The 21,455-nt window shown below is 42.1% G+C and overlaps 1 protein-coding gene across 1 annotated transcript in view; it reads right to left on the reverse strand.

Annotated features, from left to right (window-relative positions):
- Window positions 1-21,455, reverse strand: part of nwd2 (NACHT and WD repeat domain containing 2) — a 101,385-nt gene that overhangs the window by 71,482 nt on the left and 8,448 nt on the right. The window contains exon 3 of the mRNA XM_078164221.1: window positions 2,716-2,804. Coding sequence (XP_078020347.1) covers window positions 2,716-2,804 — 89 coding nt within the window. The remainder of the gene's footprint in view (window positions 1-2,715; window positions 2,805-21,455) is intronic.

Consider the following 21,455-nt stretch of genomic DNA (forward strand, 5'->3'; position numbering starts at 1 on the left):
ATTGTCAACAAAGTCCGGTTCAATGTGTAGCTACATATGGGGCGCAGAGCTACAGATGACAACCGCCAACTGAAGACTGATTTACTCATCAGCCTTCAGGACGAGAACAGTCAAAAATACACATTCAGTGAATAGGACTGGGTACTGAAATCAGTACTTTTTGGGGAACCGACTAGGCTTAGGTGGTATCATGGTATCATGGTATTACAGTATTCCAGGGTATTTAGAAATCCTGACAGTACGATTTTCAATACCACCAAAAATAAAGACGCTCAATTTGGTGAAAGAGAGAAACTTGAATTCGCAAAGTTTACGGTTGTATTCCTCTGTTTAATAAGGGAAACAGGTGTAAAATGCTAATTCTTTAAAAAATTTGCGAGCTTCTTTTGTGTATTTATTATACTGTAAAATCTGAGAGAGCTGGGGGAAACTAATACCACTAATGTCATATATCGTACACCCCAGAAAAATTAGATACTGCTCAAGCCTAGTACTGACTTAGCTACCCTGCTCTGCCTTCTGCCCAACAACACCTCTTAGCTCTTCTAAAATCACTGTAAACTAGGGGTGTAACGGTACACAAAAATCTCGGTTCGGTACGTACCTCGGTACACAAGTCACGGTTTGGTTTTTTTCGGTACAGTAATGAAAAAAATAGACAACTATTAAATATCTTTTACTTATTGGTAACCTTATTAAAACATACCACCACAGCAGTTAACTCTTTTTACACAATTTTTGAATGAAACAAATATATATAAAATCCTGCTTTTTCACATTGTTTGAATGAAAATAGAAATATAAAAGTGAAAAATAAAATCCTGCTGTTTTTTTAACACATTTTTTGAATGAAAAATATAAATATACATTTCTGCTTTAACACTTTTACTCAATTAAAATAAAAAGTATAGTGCAGCTGGTCAGCTTTAAAGCCTGCTCAGATTCAGTTTTACTAGGAACTTACTGAGCTTTCCCACTTTGTTAAAGTGCAGTAAACAAAACAGGCTTATATCTAAAGTGCAGCTTAATCAATTTTACTCAACTCCAGTGGCGTTGGTTATTTCTTTAGCAAGATGGTCAGGGAAACGCTCTTTCTTTTTAAACGATGACGATATTGTAGTTTGCACCAGATTGCTTTTTCTAGTCGTGCCGGTTAACGTTCAAACTTGGGTGGTGTCGCTTTAGATGCGTTAGCATGTTAGACGTGTTTCCAAGTACATACCCGACCGCTGTTCTGCAGTGTCGGCACACTGCTTTTGAATTGTCCACTTGTTTATTTCTATCTTCGTATTTTACCCTGAAACCAAAGTGTTCCCAAACGGAGGACTTAAGGTTTGCAGGTTCGTCAGGCTCACTTGCCATGTTGTCAAAATGCGAGAATGCGCTGCACAAAGTGAAAGCGGAGATTTACGGGACTCGTTCCGTCACTCAATTATGTCCGTCGCGGAACTAGATATTTTAAATGGTTCGGCTCGCAAAAACGGAATTAAAATAAAACAAAATAAAATAAAATAATATCCTGCACCCAATAATTCGGTACAGTGTCGTGCCGAACCGAAAGTCGCGTACCGAACGGTTCGACACAAATACATGTAGCGTTACGGCCCTACTGTAAACCGTAGCTTCTCATGGTTTGTTACTTCATTCTAACAAGACAAAGCAATTCTTGCTGCACGGTACAAGAACGTACCACTTCTGATCCCCCAAGTCACAGTCATACTGCCCCGAAATTAGCCTCTGCAAGTGCATCCAAGTCAAGTAAAAACCAGTAATACAGTGAACATTAAACTTGCGCACATCAAGCAAGAGAGTATTAATAGTTTTCTTTATTTAACCTCGTAGACATGAAACAACCCTCATCAAACAGGACCCTTCATGCCTCCTTCTCAACTCACTCCAAGTCCTCCAATCAGGTCAATATTATAAGACCCCCTTGGCCTACGGGCAGATATTCAAAAACTGATTCAGTCCAAAAAAAAGCACACACGTAGATGTTTGTACATTTCTATTTCCTGTGCAGCCATTATCTGGGAGTGTTTTTGTTGTATCAGTACAACGTATGTTTAATGAAGTACTCTAAACACCACTGTACCTTGCTGTCTCATTATAACACCTTTAGATGGTGTGTGCTCGGAGCTCTTTATGATCCAAGCATTCTTCACATGAACTGAGAATTAGTTGCCGACACCCTGCTGACTGCAGCTTTACCAACGAATTCAGGGGTCACAAGTCTCCTCATCGGCAACAAATCTCCTCATATCCTTCCAGGAACAATCTGTGGCAGAGATCTCCCCCTGACTCCAGGGCTCTCCTGGATTTGTTAAACAAACAAACCTCTGATAGCAATCTCTGCACGTACATTGATGCCGATTTGCAATGCAAATGATGGTGATCAGTGGACACCGCGGGGAGAATGCTGCAATTCTCCGACAACAACAAAGGGAAGGCCCTCGCATCACGCTGCCTTATCCACAGCTAGATTTGTGCCAGCCTTTACTGATGGAAGCCTTATCTCTGCTGGCCTTCTGTCCGCTTAAAGGGATAGGGACCTCTGTGTGCTGCTCCGGGGCCCCCACAGGCACTGTGTAAGCCGCAGTGTAGATTTGGAGGCACTTAACAGTCAGTGCTGGAAAACTACAGCTCAGGAAGTTACAGGTCCCTTCAGCTGGAGGAAGGTAAGATAGAAAGAAACTAAAAAGGAAAGCAGCCGGTTACCTGGAATTCAATCCCATAGTTCTCCCTGCAGAAGTCTCGTAGTTTGGGGTAGACGTGCTCTTTCAGTGCGTTCCTCTCCGCCTCTGTGTCTGGAGACAAAAGAAAGAGGACAAACCAAATTTTTAAACTAACACGTACAAAGACACTAACATTAAGCACTCATGTAGGAGCTGAAACAATGTGTATAGTAAAATGAAATCCTTCTTTACATGGCCAGTTGAATTAAATGGAGAAAGTTGAAGAAACAGTTCAGCATTTTGAGAAATGTGCTTTTTCACTTTCTTTCCAAACATCAGATGGAAGGATCGATACCAGAGCAGATAATAGAGCCAGGGGACAGTGAGTCACATTCACACACTGGTGGCCAAGGCTACCATACATGGTGCCACCTGCTACTCAGTAACTATTCAAAAGCTCTCACACTCCAATGGAACAGCCATCAGGAGCAATTTGGAGTTCAGTATCTCGCCCAAGGATACTTCGACATACAGACTGGAGGAACCAGGGGATCGAACCACCGATCTTCCTATCAGAGGACGACCTGCTCTACCTCTGAAGGCAGATTTATACTTTTGTGTCAGACCTATGCTGAGCCTATGCACGTGGCCTACGCTCTGCAATTACACCTCCAAAACACTAGTCGGCGGTGGTGTTTCTGTGAAGTGCTGTAAAGTTTAGTTTATTAAAAACACACATTAAACACACATTAAACATGGCTTAATAGAGACAATTTCAAACACAAGTACACAAATCAGCTTCACTATAAATCGCAGCATTCACAGATAAACACTTGACTTTATCTGGACACATTTTCCCCACAATTACAACATGCTAATAATATTAGCACAAGCCTATGGCTTTTACACTGTACAAATTAGCCTAGCAGCTAGCAGACTTTTCCTCTTCTCATATGAAGCCAGGGACAACAGCAACATTTAACAAAGGTAACGTTACAAAATTCAGCTCCATTACAACTCACAAGGTTCACTGACAAAACAACTGTCTTATACTAAACACGTTTTCCAAACAAATATAACATGCTAGCGTTATTAGCACAAGCCTATGGCATTTTACATTGTATAAATTAGCCTAGCAGCTAGCAGACTTTTCCTCTTCTCATATGATGCCAGGGACAACAGGAACATTTAACAAAGGTAACGTTACAAAATTCAGCTCCATTACAACTCACAAGGTTCACTGACAAAACAACTGTCTTATACTTAACACGTTTACCAAACAAATACAACATGCTAATAATATTAGCACAAGCCTATGGCATTTTACATTGTATAAATTAGCCTAGCAGCTAGCGGACTTTTCCTCTTCTCATATGAAGCCAGGGACAACAGCAACATTTAACAAAAGTAATGTTACAAAATTCAGCTCCATTACAACTCACAAGGTTCACTGACAAAACAACTGTCTTATACTAAACATGTTTTCCAAACAAATTCAACATGCTAACGTTATTAGCACAAGCCTATGGCATTTTAGCAACAAGCAGAGATTTCCTCTGCTCATATGAAGCCAGGATAAATCACACACAAGACTTAAAATGCTATTTTTGTGGAGGCTTTATTGTCTTCACAATTTATTGTTTCTTATCTGTGAAATTAAAGTAAATACAAGCTTTGTTTCCTCTGAGGGAAATGGTTTCAGCTTACAGAAACAGACAGAAGGTCTGCGTCACTGTGACGTATAGTTACATTTCTGGGGAGGTGTACGTCAGGCTACAGCGGAGGTACAGCGTAAGAGCTACGTATTTTCATAAGCATTACGAAAACTTTTAGCTACTTTGAAAACAAGGCTCCTTATTATGACGACTGTGAAATAAATAAATATACAACTTTTTCTCATCTCTGTAAGACATCAACTCTGTCAGATCTACCCTCTGACATACATTATGTCAGAATCACTGGGAGCTTGGCCCATTACAAGGTTTGATAGTCGAGACTTTGACATTTTAAAATGCCTAACTGAAGAGGAAAAATCAACTCTCCCCCCAAAATAAGGTTTTGTCACATTTCTCAAGAGTGAGTGCTATAAAATGTCAGAAAATAGTTAAGTACGCCCATAACCACTTCCCAGAGCTGAAATTTATGTCTTCAAATTGCTTGAGCAACAGTTAAGTGTCATATCTAAGAAAGAACAGCGGCAAACTGTTGCATACAAGCAGCTGCAACCAGTAAATATCAGCCAAACATTTTCTGTACTAATCGACTAATCACTTCACCTCTAATATAATTCATGCTGATATTATTGTGTGCACCATATCAATGTGTATGTATATTATTCTTTAATATGAAGCCTCTTTAATGTCCATAAAGACATGATTACCTGGAAGATCCAGAGCTGAGACACACTGTTGAAGAATGTGGGATTATGCAGCATTACAAAGGCAGTGATCATATTGGACAGTCGTAGTGTGACAGAGTGAGTGCCCTCGGCTTGTTGTTGTGTCCCATTTTCTTTCCTCCTGTCCTCTCATCTCCACTGTCTTCCAAATGGTTACTGTAATTTATTCGGACAGGCCCAGTCTCTTTCTCCCTCTCTGTCTCTGAGGGGTGTGGACGGATAGTTAAAAACAGAACATGCCCGAAAGAGAGGCCCCTGTGCGACCAAGAAGCCGGCTTCACACACAGAGAGCACACACACACAGTGGTGGTGGACGACGACGGCGGTGGCGGCGGCGCACAAACATCCCCTCAGCTGCTAACCGTGTCATACGCCGCGTGAGCGTAAGAGCCCGCAAATTTGGTCTGACGAATCTTTCTCATCTATCTTTAGCAAGGCTCTGGGCCGTGACCGTACATATATCCGCCCACAGCTACCCGAGCAAAATGTCAAATCAGAACCGAGCGCCTGTAATAGTATGCAAATGAAATAAATGGCAGTTGCTGCATCAGTGGAGCTCGTCGTCTAATTCCATCAGAGATACGTTCAAGTAAATATAGAATATCTCACAGGTGACATCGCCGTGGAAACAGCGGCGTTTATGGAATTTAGATTAAACCTGTTAGGGAAGTGCAGTGCGGCCCAAATCTGCATGTTGCCGCACTGTGTCTCGATGTGACCTGACAGACTAAACTGTTGTTGTTTGTATTGTGCTGATAACGGCAAGACGCCTCTCCCGCTCTCTTTTTCTCTCTCTGCTTCTTCTTTTTTTGTGGGATGGTGATGAGTTATGGCAGCCTGACGTATGTGTGTGTCTGTTGTGCACACACCCACATGCAAAGGGAACAAAGACTGGATGTTACATTCGCCCTCGTTCTCGCTGTGTGTGTCCCTCCCTCCAATTTTCCAATCTGTTTATTTCAATAGTGCCGACCAATCTGTCTTTGCTTTCAGATATGTCCTGTCAGCGCTCTCTTTTTTTTCCTCTTTTCTCTCTTCCTCCCTCGTCCTTTAGGGAACTCATGGGCGGTCAATTGAACACAGAAACACAGTCTCATGTTCCCGCTTCTTTTATACTCAATGCAAGGGCGGCTGCTGACAGTTCTTTTGAGTTTCCTTTGGTTGTTTAGTCTTTAATAGGTGAAAACAGTTGCAAATGGGCATTAGAATTTCCCAGAATCCAAGATGACATCTTCATGCTGCTTGTTTTGTCCAACCAACACAAAGATATTCAATTCACAGGGACATGAATCTTCAAATCTTTACATTTGAAGAACTGCAACCAGGGACCGATTTTCATTTTTGCCTCAGATGCTCTACGGATGCACCGATTCATCAGGCGAACATCTGTTACAGCAGATATTCACCCTGTCTGCTATCGGCAAATAAAACGACGTGGCAGTGGTCGATGTTTTTCTGCTCTATCTCACCCAGGCTCCGGCCTAAACTGGATTCTTTGGGTAATACTCCTTAAATCACAACCACTGAGATAAGCATAAATGTACCCAAATACATGCATACCCCAAAGTAGATAGGGAGACATATTCCTGCCTTCAGACATCGTTTTTCTCTCCAGGGATGACGAACTGCACACTGAGCAAGGGTTGCCTAGGTTATGAGGAAGTAGTGGGACTATGGCGACTAACTTTTAGCCCATCAGGATCAGTGTGGCTCAATGTAATGTTGCGACATGGCTCTACCCGCTGTACTCAAAGAGTCCAATAGGGGAGAATGAAAGTAACAATATTGTAACCCTGGTTCTATTAGCACAGGCAGAGCCCTCTACCTAGGGGCCCTGTTGCTCCTGCTGCTCGCATTCCTACATCAAGAGGTTGTAGGATGTCCATTCTCGGAACCCATCGGCTGTATTCGGCATCTGATTTCCAGCAGATGGCGCTACAGCCTCTGGGGGCAGACCCCTGATTTTTTGGCATTCCGGTTTGATTTGGGCGGAGGAGGCGAATTTCCGTTTCCGGCTTCCGTTTATATATAAGTAAATATGCTGAACCATTGCGATGGATTCAGAGTTTGCAGTGACACCAAGTATGTTCCGCCTCATTCATTCACCGCACGGACTGTTCAACCTGGCAACAACTGCAGCCGGCTCAAACGTGATTGGTCAATATCACGCGGACTACGAACAGCCTACAACTGGAAACCAGGGCTCTTCTGCTCTTCTTCCAGAGGCAAGATCTTCGGGGTTTGCCTACAGACTCTACATTCACTGAATGTAGAGACTATAGGATGTCTAACAGTGGGAATCTGCCTCCCTATATGGGCTCCGCATGTATTCAGGTCGGCACGTCCTGATTAGTTGACTACGTTTCCATTTTCTCAGTGTGCAAATGCATGCTCTTAATTAGAAAAGTATTACCCAAAGAGTCCAGTAGAGGGCTCCACCCATGCAAATAGTAGACTCACAAGTCAGTCTTTAGACGCTTTGCTTAACTAAAGACTGATGTCTTTGTCCCTGATTTTGTGTTTAGATGGGCGGATACAATTTCAGAGTTTAAAAAACTCCCTACGTTGCAGAACCAATAGTAAATCTGCAGGGCGGTCCTTCAGTGGCTCGCTGAACTCTTGTGCTCGTAAACATAGTCTGACTGCGTTAAAAGTTTTAAACAAAGTCACTGTAAGTCCATTTCCACAATCTTGTGGACTGAGCACACGTTTGATAAAACGGAGTTAAATCTCTCAGCACCCATTTTCAAGCTCTCTGTGTGTTTGTTTCCTTGTGGACGAGAAAAGGGGGAGCGCACATTTCTGGGAGGGCGTGTCCTTTTAAAAAATCCTAGAGGCGTTGCTTTGTTGCCGGCCGTTTTCTCCGGTGTGTTAAACACACTTTAGAAAGGAGTGTCCCCAGACTATCAGAAGGCGGAGATCTCTGATTGTCTGGTGGCAAGACTATGCAAATAGAACTAGGGTTACAATATCGTAACCTTTGTTGTGTCACACCAATTTTGCGCAGGCTAAAAAGTGGTGCTCCAGACCGTGACAACTGAAAACATATTTGGGACGAACAGAGATCTTTCCTTGGACGCCATTGGGGTGAAAGGACACACTCCTGACATTTCAAGTGACACACCCTATTGTTTTCCTTATATGCTACATTGTGAACAACAAATCGGTGTAAAAATCGGCAGGAGGAGAGCTAGTAAACGTTAACTGTTAGCAGCTGGTGGTTTGAAATGCTAACCGGGTTGCATTGAGTTACATTAAGAGCTTGTTTATAGCTGGTATTTACATACATTTTGGTGACCTCAACGTAAAGGGACAGCCGAGACACAGCGCTATTCACACCTGTGACTATCATGCATCTCCAGTTGATCTCTTGTCTTCAGATTCTATTACTGCCTACGTAATCTCTCAAGACAGATTCTGCAATTTACATTGTAGAATCTGTCGGCAGCCCTGTGTGAAAGACAACTAGAGAGGGGGGAGGGCGTGGCTTTGAGTTTGAACGATGCTGCGCTTTAGCCAATCACAATGGAGGGGGCGTGGCCGAGACGTGCAGGTGTCCCCAGGAAATGTTTACCTACAGAAACAGCAAGCTCCGCGTCCATAGCAACCGCTCCACCCAAAACGCTGTTTTGTCAACGTGAAAAATATATTTTTTCCAGCGGATGTCTGAGTTACAACATGATTGAGCTAACTGGAGTAGTTTCATGTCGTATCCAGCAACGGGAGACTTTTAACAGATGGCGTCCTGATGTTAGCTTTGCTAATTGTCCCTGTCAGCTGCAGCCACTGATGCTTTCTAGACATCATGATTTCCCATAACTGGATAAATACCACACACAGCAACACAAAACTGCTTTGCTAGCTCAATCATGTTGTAACTAAGATATCCGCTGGAAAAAATATTTTATTCACGGACCGTTTATTGAGTTATTACCTTATTTTTATACAGTCTATGGTTATTACAGACACCGCTAACGGCTAACGTTAACAGCTAACGGTTAGCCCAGCTAATCTACGATAACCATGTAACTTAATTAATTACAAAACGTGTACACAGAAATAGTAACGTTTGTCCAATCATTGTGTTTATAGACTTAACAAACATCAGATTAGTCTACACGGTGATATAGTGACGTGAAAAATGTGATATATAGCTAAACTCTGCTGGTTTTCTACCCGAAGTATTTGTAAACAACACGGCGATTCCCTGGGGGCACCGCTGGAAGTCAAGGGCGTGAGTGATCGCCAAGGCCCCTGCACTTCCGTTAGTCGAAAAACTCCGGGCTGTGCCTCCAGAGGTAAAGGGAAAAAAAAGTTTTTTGTTTTTTTTAACCGATGGATTTCCAGATTGCTGCCTACGTCACTTACGCTGGAAGCTCTACGGGCCCCATGCACAGTTATTACACCCAAACTCTTTAGCATGCTCGCTAGTCACATTAGCAGTTGTGGAGGTACAGCTGGTGATATCGTAGTCAGCAATCTCCTTCCATAGGGAACGCAATGGTTTTTCAGACTCATTGTAATATGGGCAAGACTTTAGCATGCTATCACCAAAACAACCACCACGTCCTGCCTTAACGACATAGTTCTTGTTGGGGATGCATCAGGATGCATTTGCATCACAAAATGTCTTGGTGGTTGTTTACACTTGTATTTAGTGCTGTCCACTTGTGATCAGATCACCCAGGATGCCAATTAATACCAGGTATAAGCAGACTCTATGATGCATTCAAGTTTTATTCAGTAAAAATGAATATCGGGCGAAGGTAAACTATAACGGTCTCATGATGTGTTCAAATGTAATCTTATAAAAGGCAAGGAACTTGAGTAAATACAGCTGTTTAAATCGAGAAATTCGTTTTGACAGCAATATAAAAATAAATAGATATTAAAGAGGAAATTATCATATTAGGATATAGTTATAGATATAGGAAAAAAGGCTTTTACAACAGTTACTTTAAAAATGTTTTCATGTGCAAGGTTATATTTAAGGTCATTTCATAAAAGTGTATGATTGAATTTGTTCTTATTCAAAGAGGACTGACTTTAAAGATTTCAGCTATTCATCATTCAACATCATTAAAAAAAGCACACCAGCATCAGCCCAGAATTTCCCAATCATTGCATCCCTATTCATACTTAAGTATCTATGATAACAAGCCAAAAAGCCAAACTGAAATCATGACAACACTATGACGTTAGTTAAAGTGACGCTGCTTCAGCTGGTCCTTCAGCGGTCACTCTACAGCTCCTCTCTCCAAATCTCATCAACACGACTCTGACAAAGTAATCACTCGTCTCTCATCAAGCTACACCAACTGACACTGCTCAGGCACTTAGTATGCACGGCTGCTGAGACACCTCTAAATTAAAAGACAGAGAGAAGTCTAACAGACAAGTGTCTTTGCAAATAGAACAAAGCTGTGACACGGTGGTCACCCACATTAGCAGTGATGCTAAATTGTGTGTGTATATGTGTGTGTATCTGAGGAGCTTCCTGCATTTTTCATCTTGTGACTAATGGGAACAACAATTTTTAAAATTGTAAAATTGCATTGAGAGTGAGTGCTGCAGCTGACAGCTGTGAAACAACCCTGCAATGTAACCACTCAGGGCATGAGCACATCGTCAGTGTATGTCCACTAAAAGTGTTTGTTTTTGCCACTGACAGGCTCAGATTGTTATTATAAGTGCCTGACAACATTATGGAAAGGATCCCTACAGAGATAGACCTTTTAATTCAGCCGCGCTTTGGAAAGCAGAGCTAAATGGTAAACAAACATGGCACCACACCGGTAAGGTAAGACAACACGTTTATATTTGCATCGTTTTCTATATGTTCTCTGACATTTATCTTAACAAAATGAGGCAGTCTTTGTGGAGAAAAAGCTTGTTTAGTGGACTAACTTTGCACTTGAAGGTTGCCCGTTCACTCACGTTTTAACAGGTCTGACGCTACTATGCGCCCTGACTGTATCTAGGCTAACGGCAAACATGTTAACTATTATTTTTATGTCAATAGTCACTTGAAACAAATAAAAAAACCAAAAGTTCCCTTTAAAGAGAAAGATCCTTTTTGTTTAACCAGAAACAGCCCCAGAATAGCTATCACCAAACCCACCAGACTTCATTTTAATAGCAGTAGCAGTTTTTAACAGAAATTTTATCATCATAAACACACTTCATTTAAAGTCGATAGAAACCAAACTAAACAAACAAAACCCATCTTGGTTCATTCTTCCACTGTTCCAATAATCAACAACTCTGGTTTGGTTGAAATAAACTCTTAATTCACCCAGTTAGATGTGAAAACATGCTGCCTCTATACATGCTAAAACTAGCATTTATTTAAATGAAGTCTTGTGGGTTTGGCGATGGCGTTTTCAGGGCTGTTTCTGGTTAAACAAAAAGGATCTTACTATTGAACAAAAAGGTCTATCTCTGTAGGGATCCTTTCACATAATGTTGTCAGACACTTACAACAACTTAAATACAGAAGGTGCACAGTTTTTGTTTAATAAGGAAAATAAGTGTCAGAGAGTTTCCTTTCTTTACATTTTGTGAGTTCATTTAGTTTATCTGTGAGACTAAAAAAGCTAACAGGGCTTCTGGAAATTAGCGAACTCTCTGCTCGGACACTATGACACACAGTGGCTAAAAATACATAAAACGAACATCTTGGTGGTTAGGTGGTCCAGCACAGGGGTCCAAACCTCAGGGTAAAGGCGCCTCTACGGGGTCACAAGATAAATTGCAGGGGTTTCAAGATGATTTTGCTACTTTTTTATTGCTACATTTTTACATGTTCTGTCATCTGTTATTTACATTAGGGATGCACCGATCAGATATCTAGATCGAATATCGCCCCTGATATTATCAAAATAGATGGACTGGGTATTGGAAAATGCAACCTATACCTGAGGCGATCCTTTCCCTTTAAATCTATTGCGACGCGAGCTACGTTATATGTCATGGAGCGAAGGAGAGAATCTGCTGTGTGGAGGTATTTCACACTATTTCAACTGCTGTTGCACTATCGTTTATTTTTGTTAAAAATAAATAGTTCATCATTGCATTAATCTGTTTCATCTTGTTTCATTTTATCGTAGGAAAGAACTGTGTAGTCATCAATGCCTGATGCCTCTAGTCTTTTCTGTTCTACATGTAAAGGTATATAGCTGTTTAGGTCAACCATGGTATTGGATCGGCATCGGATATCGGCTGATACTCAAAGCCACAGCATCAAGATCGGTATCAAAACTGAAAAAGCTAGATCGGTGCTTCTCTAATTTACATGTAACAATTTGAGAAGTTGTGACAGAAAAAAACACTCTTTGGTGCAACTGTTTTTATGCAATAACATGATCCATGCATAAATCATGGATCATGTCATCACTGTATATTTCACAATAAAGAACCTTCAAACTACATCAGAATAGATCTTACAAGACCAAAAAATATAAGCTAAACATTTTCCTCTCAGTACACGCAGGGCTGCAGCTTGAAAACTTTGCTCAGTGCACCACACAAACTCTCTCATGTGCAGATCTGAACCTGAACCGCAGTCATGCAAACACACAGTCAGTGAGCAAATCGATACCGAATGACCTGGAAGATGCTGAAGGCAAAATGGTGCTGTGTAAATCAGCCATCCATAAAGGCCAGATGTTCCTGCATTTCCTGAGCACAGGGAGACCCTACAGGTTATCCACACACATCTCACTGTGCCACCATCCACACTGGATGTTCAGTTGTTAATATGGGCCTGAATGTCACAGTGATAGGGACTTCCTGTCTCTCTGCCTGTAGTCTAAACTGCGTCTGATTAAATAACCCTAACAGCGGCTGTGTGAAGCACCAGCATTCGTCTACCCACTGTAAAAAGGTACTGTAACAAGTTCAGTGGGTAACATCTGTTCCAGCAGCTGTTACTTTAAAAGCCACTCGTGGGGCTTTTATGATCTCTGTCATATAATCACATTCATGTCGGGAACACACGACACGTTTTACAGCCCAATTATAGTCGGCCATGATGACTGACTCAAGATCGTGGAGACTCAGTAACCATGGACACTGCATGCTATGTTGTAGATTTAAGATTCAAACCTCGTGCCTCCTGACAGACCGGTCAGATGGTCCAGTCAGCTGTGATTTTATTAAACATGTTAGATTCTATTCCTGTAGTTTGATGCCAAGGTGTGATGCCACACTTCACAAGGAATAGTGAACTCATCCTCAGTTTCCCATCAGCTCATCGGTCAGGGACACAGGCAGAGATCTGGGTGTGGGCTGTAGGACAGATGTGTCTCTAACAGTGTCAGTGCACTAGTGAATTGTAGGGTTGAGTATGGAAACCTGGTTCCAACATGGCAGTGTTTCTTGACTAAAGCCATGACAAAAAAAGGAGATGCACTTTAAAGGCAAAAATAATGAAACATTTATCTACACAGAAAGAGCAATTTTAACGCAGGAAATTCGCAAACAAACTGAAGTAACAAAGGAATGGGATTATCCGTAAAATCAGCGCTCAAACCTAGTCCTCATGCAGTTAATGACAGTGGGTATTTACGCACTGAAGCCAAGTGGTGAGGGAAAGCAACCAGAAACTGGTGACCCTGCCATTGAACCATGGATGTGCCCCCGAGACCAACTGCACCAACCATGCTCATCGAAACTAGACCAAACTACTAGCAAGATTAGTCTTCTAAACGACTAAACGTCCGCCCCCTTGCTAGTCGGCACTGAAAATATTAGTCGGTTAAACCTATTAGCATTGGCAGTATAAAAACAAAATCGGGGAGTGCAGCAAAATGCCGCCTACCTACTTTTGTTCATACAGAATGCGCCTTTTTCGGGGCAATGGGGGGCGTGAGCAAGTAACAAAACATGTAGCTCAGCGTGTGACATAAACAGTGACGTGGGAGGGAAGCTGCGGCTGGTCAGTTAATGGCCTCTTTGTTTGCGAGGACAAGGAGGGCGCGCAATTCCTTGTCTCCCCAGTTGCTCATCTTTACAGTGTCTGTCCGGTTTGTGTTTCCCTCTTCCTACTATCATTCCTGCTATCAGCTGTTTCCTGTTTATCCACCGCCAGTGGGTCGTACGTGCGGCGTCATCAACAGCCCCTCCTGTTGCGGAAGGCCGCCTCGTTCTTTTTAAACTAAAAAGGTTCTGCCAATATGACTACCCTACGAGGCGGAAAACTGGGCACCTCGGATCAACTCGCCAATCTGGCTCTGTGTGCCTAAACGCTCGCAACTTGCCGGCAAAACGGCCCAACATTTGCTGAAAATCTGGCAGTGTAAAAGGGACTAGTATTTTATTCATGTGCAAGGCGGCTTAACCATCATGTCCCTTTTTTAGACTAGTGAGCTAGTCTTAATTAAAGTTTTCGTTTCGCTGACAGGGAAATTAGTCCCCAGGAATATCCCTAATCGAAACACGAGTAAAACAACAAACAGGACGAAACCCAAAGGGGTAACGCCACTGAACCTGACAAGGGAATACCAGTCAGACAATTACCTTAAACTGATTTATCTCTTCACACACAAACCCGAAAAGAAAAAACTTCCCAGCTTGCACAACCCAAATAATCACGTCAAATTACTACGACTCCCCAAACAAAAGCACCTATTACCCGCTAAAAGACACAAAGGAATTACGTACGCCGAACCGCAATCTCATGAATCCCCAGGGAAACCCTTTCAAAACCGAGTGACGTCAGCTCTGTCGACCACTTCATTCACCAATTTGGGTTCTGTTTGACTTTTCTGGTGAACATTTTACTACCAATTAAGGTCTTCTTTTTAGATTAATGAATCCAATACCTTTTTAAGGATCCGCAGGAATCTTGCGTAAAATTAGTCTTTAAATAAGGAAAGAGTGTAAGATATGGAAAGTAACATTAAAAATAGAGTAAACTGAAGTCATTATAGGACTCCATGTACACAAAGTAGGTGGTAAGCTCGTGAAGGTTTTGTAACATAAGGAGCTCCTTTGATATAGTTGTGTAATGAATTGCAAAACTATCAGTTTTCGTAGAGAGATCTGGTTTTACACTGTTTATCACATCGACTTTATTCTGCCTCACTAGACACCTCACAGCCGGATCATCACATTTTATTTTCTAATCCTCCGTATTACTTTTTAATCTCAGAAACTGTCCTTTTTATGATGATAAATCTTTGCATGCGACACTTTCTTTCTGTCAGAGTCCTTGATACGGTGGGATCTGCGGAAATAAAGAGAATTAGTACTTTATTCCGAGGAGAATTAAAGTGCGGGAGACGTGTTAAATATTCATGTGGGTTCTGAAGTGGAGTAGCTACTCTTCAGTTTTGGATATTGCATCAATACGTCTTTTTTTACAATGAAATATATTCTGACAATGGAAGCTGGAAATTAGACTTTGGAAGTTCATGAATAAAAATAATTGTAAGCCAAAGATGTTCAGATACAGATAACAGCTGTGATGGAGCAACACTGAGCCTGTTTACACCTAGCATCTGTGATTGAAACACATGTGAACAGCTGAGGCACGTTGCCGTTCACACCTGTGTCTATCATACGTATCCAGCTGACCACTTGACTTCAGATTTCGTTAGTGCCTTTGTCACTTAAACTAGAGGGTCATAGGGCTCTGTGCACAGTTATTTCGTCCACAGTCTCGTTAGCATGTTCACTGGTCACGTTATGAGTTGGGGAAATCACCGTCAACAGAATTCAACATGTCTTCCTCCACAGGGCAAAACGTTGGAAGGTCTGACAACACTTTGCCCAGGTTGTCTTAAAATGGGCAAGGTATCCACCTTATTTTAAAACACTTAAGTAAATAGTGATCAACTTCCGTTTTTTTGTACGTGACTTCCGGTCAGCCACTTTCCCTCATGCTTTCCGTTACCGGAGCTAACGGTGCAAGCTAATTTTTTTTTCAATTTTCAGTTGTTTATGTTAGTCAATCAGTTAGTTAGTTAGTTAGTTAGTTAGTCTGTGTATTTTGTATATATGATGTATATGATAACTGTGCCCACGTTTCCGTTATAACGGAAATTTATTCCCTATAAATGCGAATAAATCGCACGTCAATCATAAACTATGAACCAAAAAAGCACAATCTATCCTGAGTGAGACAAACTGCTTGATCCCCGTCTCCAGTGTACCAGCAGAGAACCTGCAGAACCAAATCAGCGAAAAAACACACCGGGCTACACAGCCTCTCTACCTGAGCAGCTGAAGCTGCGGCTCGCACCCTCGACACACAGACGGTGCTTCTGCATACCAGCCACACTGGTGTGCTCAACTGTGAGAAATAAATATGTGAGGTGTACGCTGCTTTTCTATTTTTCTAGCTTTTTTCCCTTTTCTTTCTTTCTTTCTTTCTGTCAGCGACATACACTCCTAACACAGGACGGGTTGTTTTAGTTGACTGAGTTGATCATTAAGCCATAGTGATGCACGGATCGGCTCTGATAGCACCTGAATCAGCATGTACGCATCAACCATCCAGCCGTTATAACATGATTGAGCTAGCAAAGCAGTTTTGTGTTGCTATGTGTGCTATTTATTCAGTTTTGGGAAATCACGATGTCTAGAAAGCATCAGTGGCTGCAGCTGACAGGGACAGCTAACGTTAACATTAGCAGCAAAGCTAACATCAGGATCGTCATCCGTTAAAAGCCTCCCGTTGTCGGATACGACATGAAACTATTCCAGTTAGCTCAATCATGTTGTAACTAAGACATCCGCTGGAGATTTTTTTTTTTTTTTTCACGGGCCACTTTGTGTGTTTAGTGAGTTATTACAGACACGGCTAACGGCTAACAGCTAACGGTTAGCCCAGCTAATCTACGATAACTATGTTATTAACTACACACAGAGAAAATACTAATGTTTGTTCAGTCATTGTGTTTATAGACTTTACAAACATCAGATTAGTCTAAACGGTGATATAGTGACGTGAAAAATGTGATATATACATATATAGCTAAACTCAGCAAGGTAAACAACAAGGCGATTCCCATTTACACAGTGGTAAGAGTGCTGGACCGGAAGTGTCGCACAAAAAAACGGAAGCTGGCTGCGTTCTGTTTTGCCTCCGTGTTTCCGTGAAAAATAAGGTGGATAGAGCCTTAGCACGCTGGCTTTTCCCCGAATGCTCCGGCTTCCTCCCAAGACATGCCGTTTAATTGGTTTCTGCTGAAACATGCTAACCACCCTCTGTGCTAACCACGTTAGCAGTTGTGGCAGAATTCAACATGTCTGCTTCCACAGGGCAAAACAATGGACGGTCACGCAACACTTTATCTTACTTGTTGTAAAATGGTCAAGTTATAAAGCATTAGCGTGCTGCCACAAAAACAAGCACTAAGTCCTGCATTGTTGATGTAGTCCTTGTTAAAGACGCATCAGGACGCATTAGCGTTTAAACTACAAAAGATCGTGATCAGATCACAATGCGTCTTGGTGTATTTGGAGCTGTCCACTTGTGATCAGATCACCCAAGACGCCTGTTAATTCCAGGTATAGACAGCAAAGAATACAGTAGGAGCTCACTAGCGGCGGCACTCAATTGGCGATTAGCGTTGGTAGCAGGACGCATTGCTGCTGAAACATGCTAGCTATCCTCTGGTCTCCCCCCCAGGTAGCCCTGGTGAGTATGCAACCTTATTTTGAGCTGCGAAACTCCATTAGCATTGTTAACTGTAATTAGCACCACTAGCCGTGTTGACACCATGCTAACAGAGCCAGTTAAAAATGCTGAATCAGCTAAAATAGAGTCATTTACTCACCAGGGTGACCTGTGGGACGACCTGAAGGCAAGCACAATGTGTTCCACTGCAACATCGTTAGGTCGGGATGGTGTTATTAGCAGTAAGTGTCAAATGAGTAGTGCTGCCAGCTAGCTAACCCCCACTTAATCCGGGGGGTGCGCAGTTTAGTAAACTAGTCATTAGCAAAATGTACCTATAGATTGACATGTGTAACCTCACAAAAAGCCTTTAACCGATTAATGGTTGACTATTGACATCCCTACAAGAAGTCTTACCACATTACATAACAGTGACTTTAAAAGCGAAAGTAAAAAAGTAAAAACACTGAGAGGTTCCGTAACTGAATATATCTTCCAAGACGACACTGAATGAGAAATACTTGTAAGATTTTGTTCATTTTTAAATCTCAGTTAACAGCATTGAGCTTACAAATTCTCCCCAGCAGAGCACTTGATGTGTGCATGAAATAAAATTCCCATTAGTTATAAACCACTTGCGAACCACACTAGTTTTCCCGAGGTTAATTATGTTGGTTATAAGTGGATAATCACGATGTAATTTTATTCAGGTGTATTTGGTGGGCTGCTCGCTATCACCGCCATCGCTCCCCACTGAGATACTTTTACAGTGTGTTCCATGAAATGGCTCAAACACCCAGGGAGTTGGACGAGTGTGTGAGGGCAACTGCTGAATTTGTCAGAACGGTGTCCTGGGGGTGCCGAATCGCTCCACAGCGCTCGGGGAAACTCAGAGAGAGGTCACTGCCAAACTAGTCAGTGAGCTTTCTCGCTCCCTTCAGGAGGAGAGCAGAGGGAAGGAGGCCGACAGAAAAAGTGGAGAAATAAGCTTGCTAGCATGCGTCATAAACTTCGCACACTGCAAAACAGCACCAGGCTCGCCCAAAAATCTGGCACTCACCAGCCCCTGAAAAGCAATTTATTAGACAAAAGCCACCCTTGACACAGTATTTCCACCCATCATCTCTCCATCTGTCCACCCTTGTTCCCTCTGACCAGACTCTATTCAGTACAGTAGATGATTAAGAAGAGAGAGATATTCTTAAAATAAAGATAAGGATAGATTACACAACGGGCCTACAGGGTACAGGCCCAGGGACCAGACCTCAAGGTGACACAAAATGACCTCAAAGAAACACAAAATGACCTCAAAGTGACAAAAGCCGATTTTAAAGACACAAAAATGCCTCAGATGGATACAAAATCACCACAAATAGACAAAGAATGACATAGATGAGATAAAAAGAACGGCTACAGAGAGACACTAAGTGATCTGAACGACTAAATAAATATGCAAAACAACTACAAAGAGACACAACACAACCAAAGAGACACAAAATGACCCGAAAATACACAAAACTACAAAGAGACACAAAACAACCACAGAGAGACACAACACAACCACAGAGACACAAAACAACTACAAAGAGACACAAAACAACCACAGAGAGACACAACACAACCACGGAGACACAAAACAACTACAGAGACACAAAACAACTACAAAGAGACACAAAACACCTACAAAGAGACACAAAACAACTACAAAGAGACACAAAACAAAGAGACACAAAACAACTACAAAGAGACACAACACAACCACAAAGAGACACAAAATGACCCGAAAATACACAAAACAACTACAAAGAGACACAAAACAACCACAGAGAGACACAACACAACCACAGAGACACAAAACAACTACAAAGAGACACAAAACAACCACAGAGAGACACAACACAACCAGAGACACAAAACAACTACAAAGAGACACAAAACACCTACAAAGAGACACAAAACAACTACAAAGAGACACAAAACAAAGAGACACAAAACAACTACAAAGAGACACAACACAACCACAAAGAGACACAAAATGACCCGAAAATACACAAAACAACTACAAAGAGACACAAAACAACCACAGAGAGACACAACACAACCACAGAGACACAAAACAACTACAAAGAGACACAAAACACCTACAAAGAGACACAAAACAACTACAAAGAGACACAACACAGCCACAAAGAGACAAGCACAACCACAAAGAGACACAAAACAACTACAAAGAGACACAAAATGACCCAAAAAAGACACAAAACAACTACAAAGAGACACAAAACAACCACAAAGAGACACAACACAACCACAGAGACACAAAACAACTACAAAGAGACACAACCACAAAGAGACACAAAACAACTACAAAGAGACACAAAACAACTACAAAGAGACACAACCACAAAGAGACACAAAACAACTACAACGAGACACAAAACAACTACAATGAGACACAACCACAGAGAGACACAAAACAACTACAAAGAGACACAACACAGCCACAAAGAGACACAACACAACAACAAAGAGACACAAAACAACTACAAAGAGACACAAAACAACCACAAAGAGACACAAAACAAAGAGACACAAAACAACTACAAAGAGACACAAAATGACCCACAAAAGATACATAACGACTGTAAAGAGACACAAAACAATAAATAAACAGGCAACACCACCACAAAGTCTCGGTTGTCATGCTCCTCTGTAGGAGAGGTGGTGGGGCCCCTATACATATCTGTGCCCAGGGGCCCCTTCGTCTCATAATCCGCCCATGAGTAACGACACCATTGAATTATGGGATTCTGAGCTCAAAACCTACAACACACTGAAAAAGATAAACAGAGTGAATGGGAACAGTGGGAATAATTGTGGGGTGAAATGTAATGTAATTAGCGGTCTCCGTGGTGACATACTATGAGCCCTGGCGATAGTGCGTTGGAGGGGAAGATGATTTTCTGCATTGGCTCCCTAAGGCCTCGTGCTTTTATCAACTTTAAACAGCTTAAGTGATAGCTCGCATACAAATAGCTGCCTACTGCACACAACTGATGCCAGAGCCCCTGAGGTGACGGTACAGCAAGGTAATGGAGTCGTCCTGATATGCTTATATGGATCACCATGAACACACACACACACACACACACACACACATATATATTGACAGAGGAGACAGGCTGCATAATGCACTGAGCACTACACACAAAAATAAATCATGTTAGGCTTTTCTCTGGTTTGTTGCTGCCGTCTGGCTACTGGCAAGAACAGATAGCGGGGTTTTTAATTGATCGACTGCGGCCACACACACACACACACACACACACACACACACACACACAGATTCATCCAGCCGAGCCAAGAACTTGAGTGATTCATTAACATCATGGAAGGAGGATGTAAATCCACTCAAATTAGTTGTTTGGCTTACACTTTGTGATGCTCTATATCACCGCATTGTAGAGTGAACCGCATGCCGCACTCACATCTCTGCACTCTCGTAACAACTTCCTGCGAGGAGGACAATGCGCTGTTTTCTAAACCATGGTTAAAACTGAGTGTCGCGCCCCTTTACAGACACAACAGAGGTCCCTGAGGGTGAGCGCAGCAGTGTGAGAGCACCGCAGTTGTCTGTGGCTTTTGATTAAGGGCATTAGGGTCAGTATATTCAGCAGAGCCAACACTTTAAGCAGCGAGCACATAAAACTCTTGGCACTGTGGATGGAGGCAGAGAGGTCTCACAGTTGCACAGACACAA

The sequence above is a fragment of the Epinephelus lanceolatus genome, chromosome 22 (genome assembly GCF_041903045.1).
Source record: "Epinephelus lanceolatus isolate andai-2023 chromosome 22, ASM4190304v1, whole genome shotgun sequence".
Classification (NCBI taxonomy): domain Eukaryota; kingdom Metazoa; phylum Chordata; class Actinopteri; order Perciformes; family Serranidae; genus Epinephelus; species Epinephelus lanceolatus.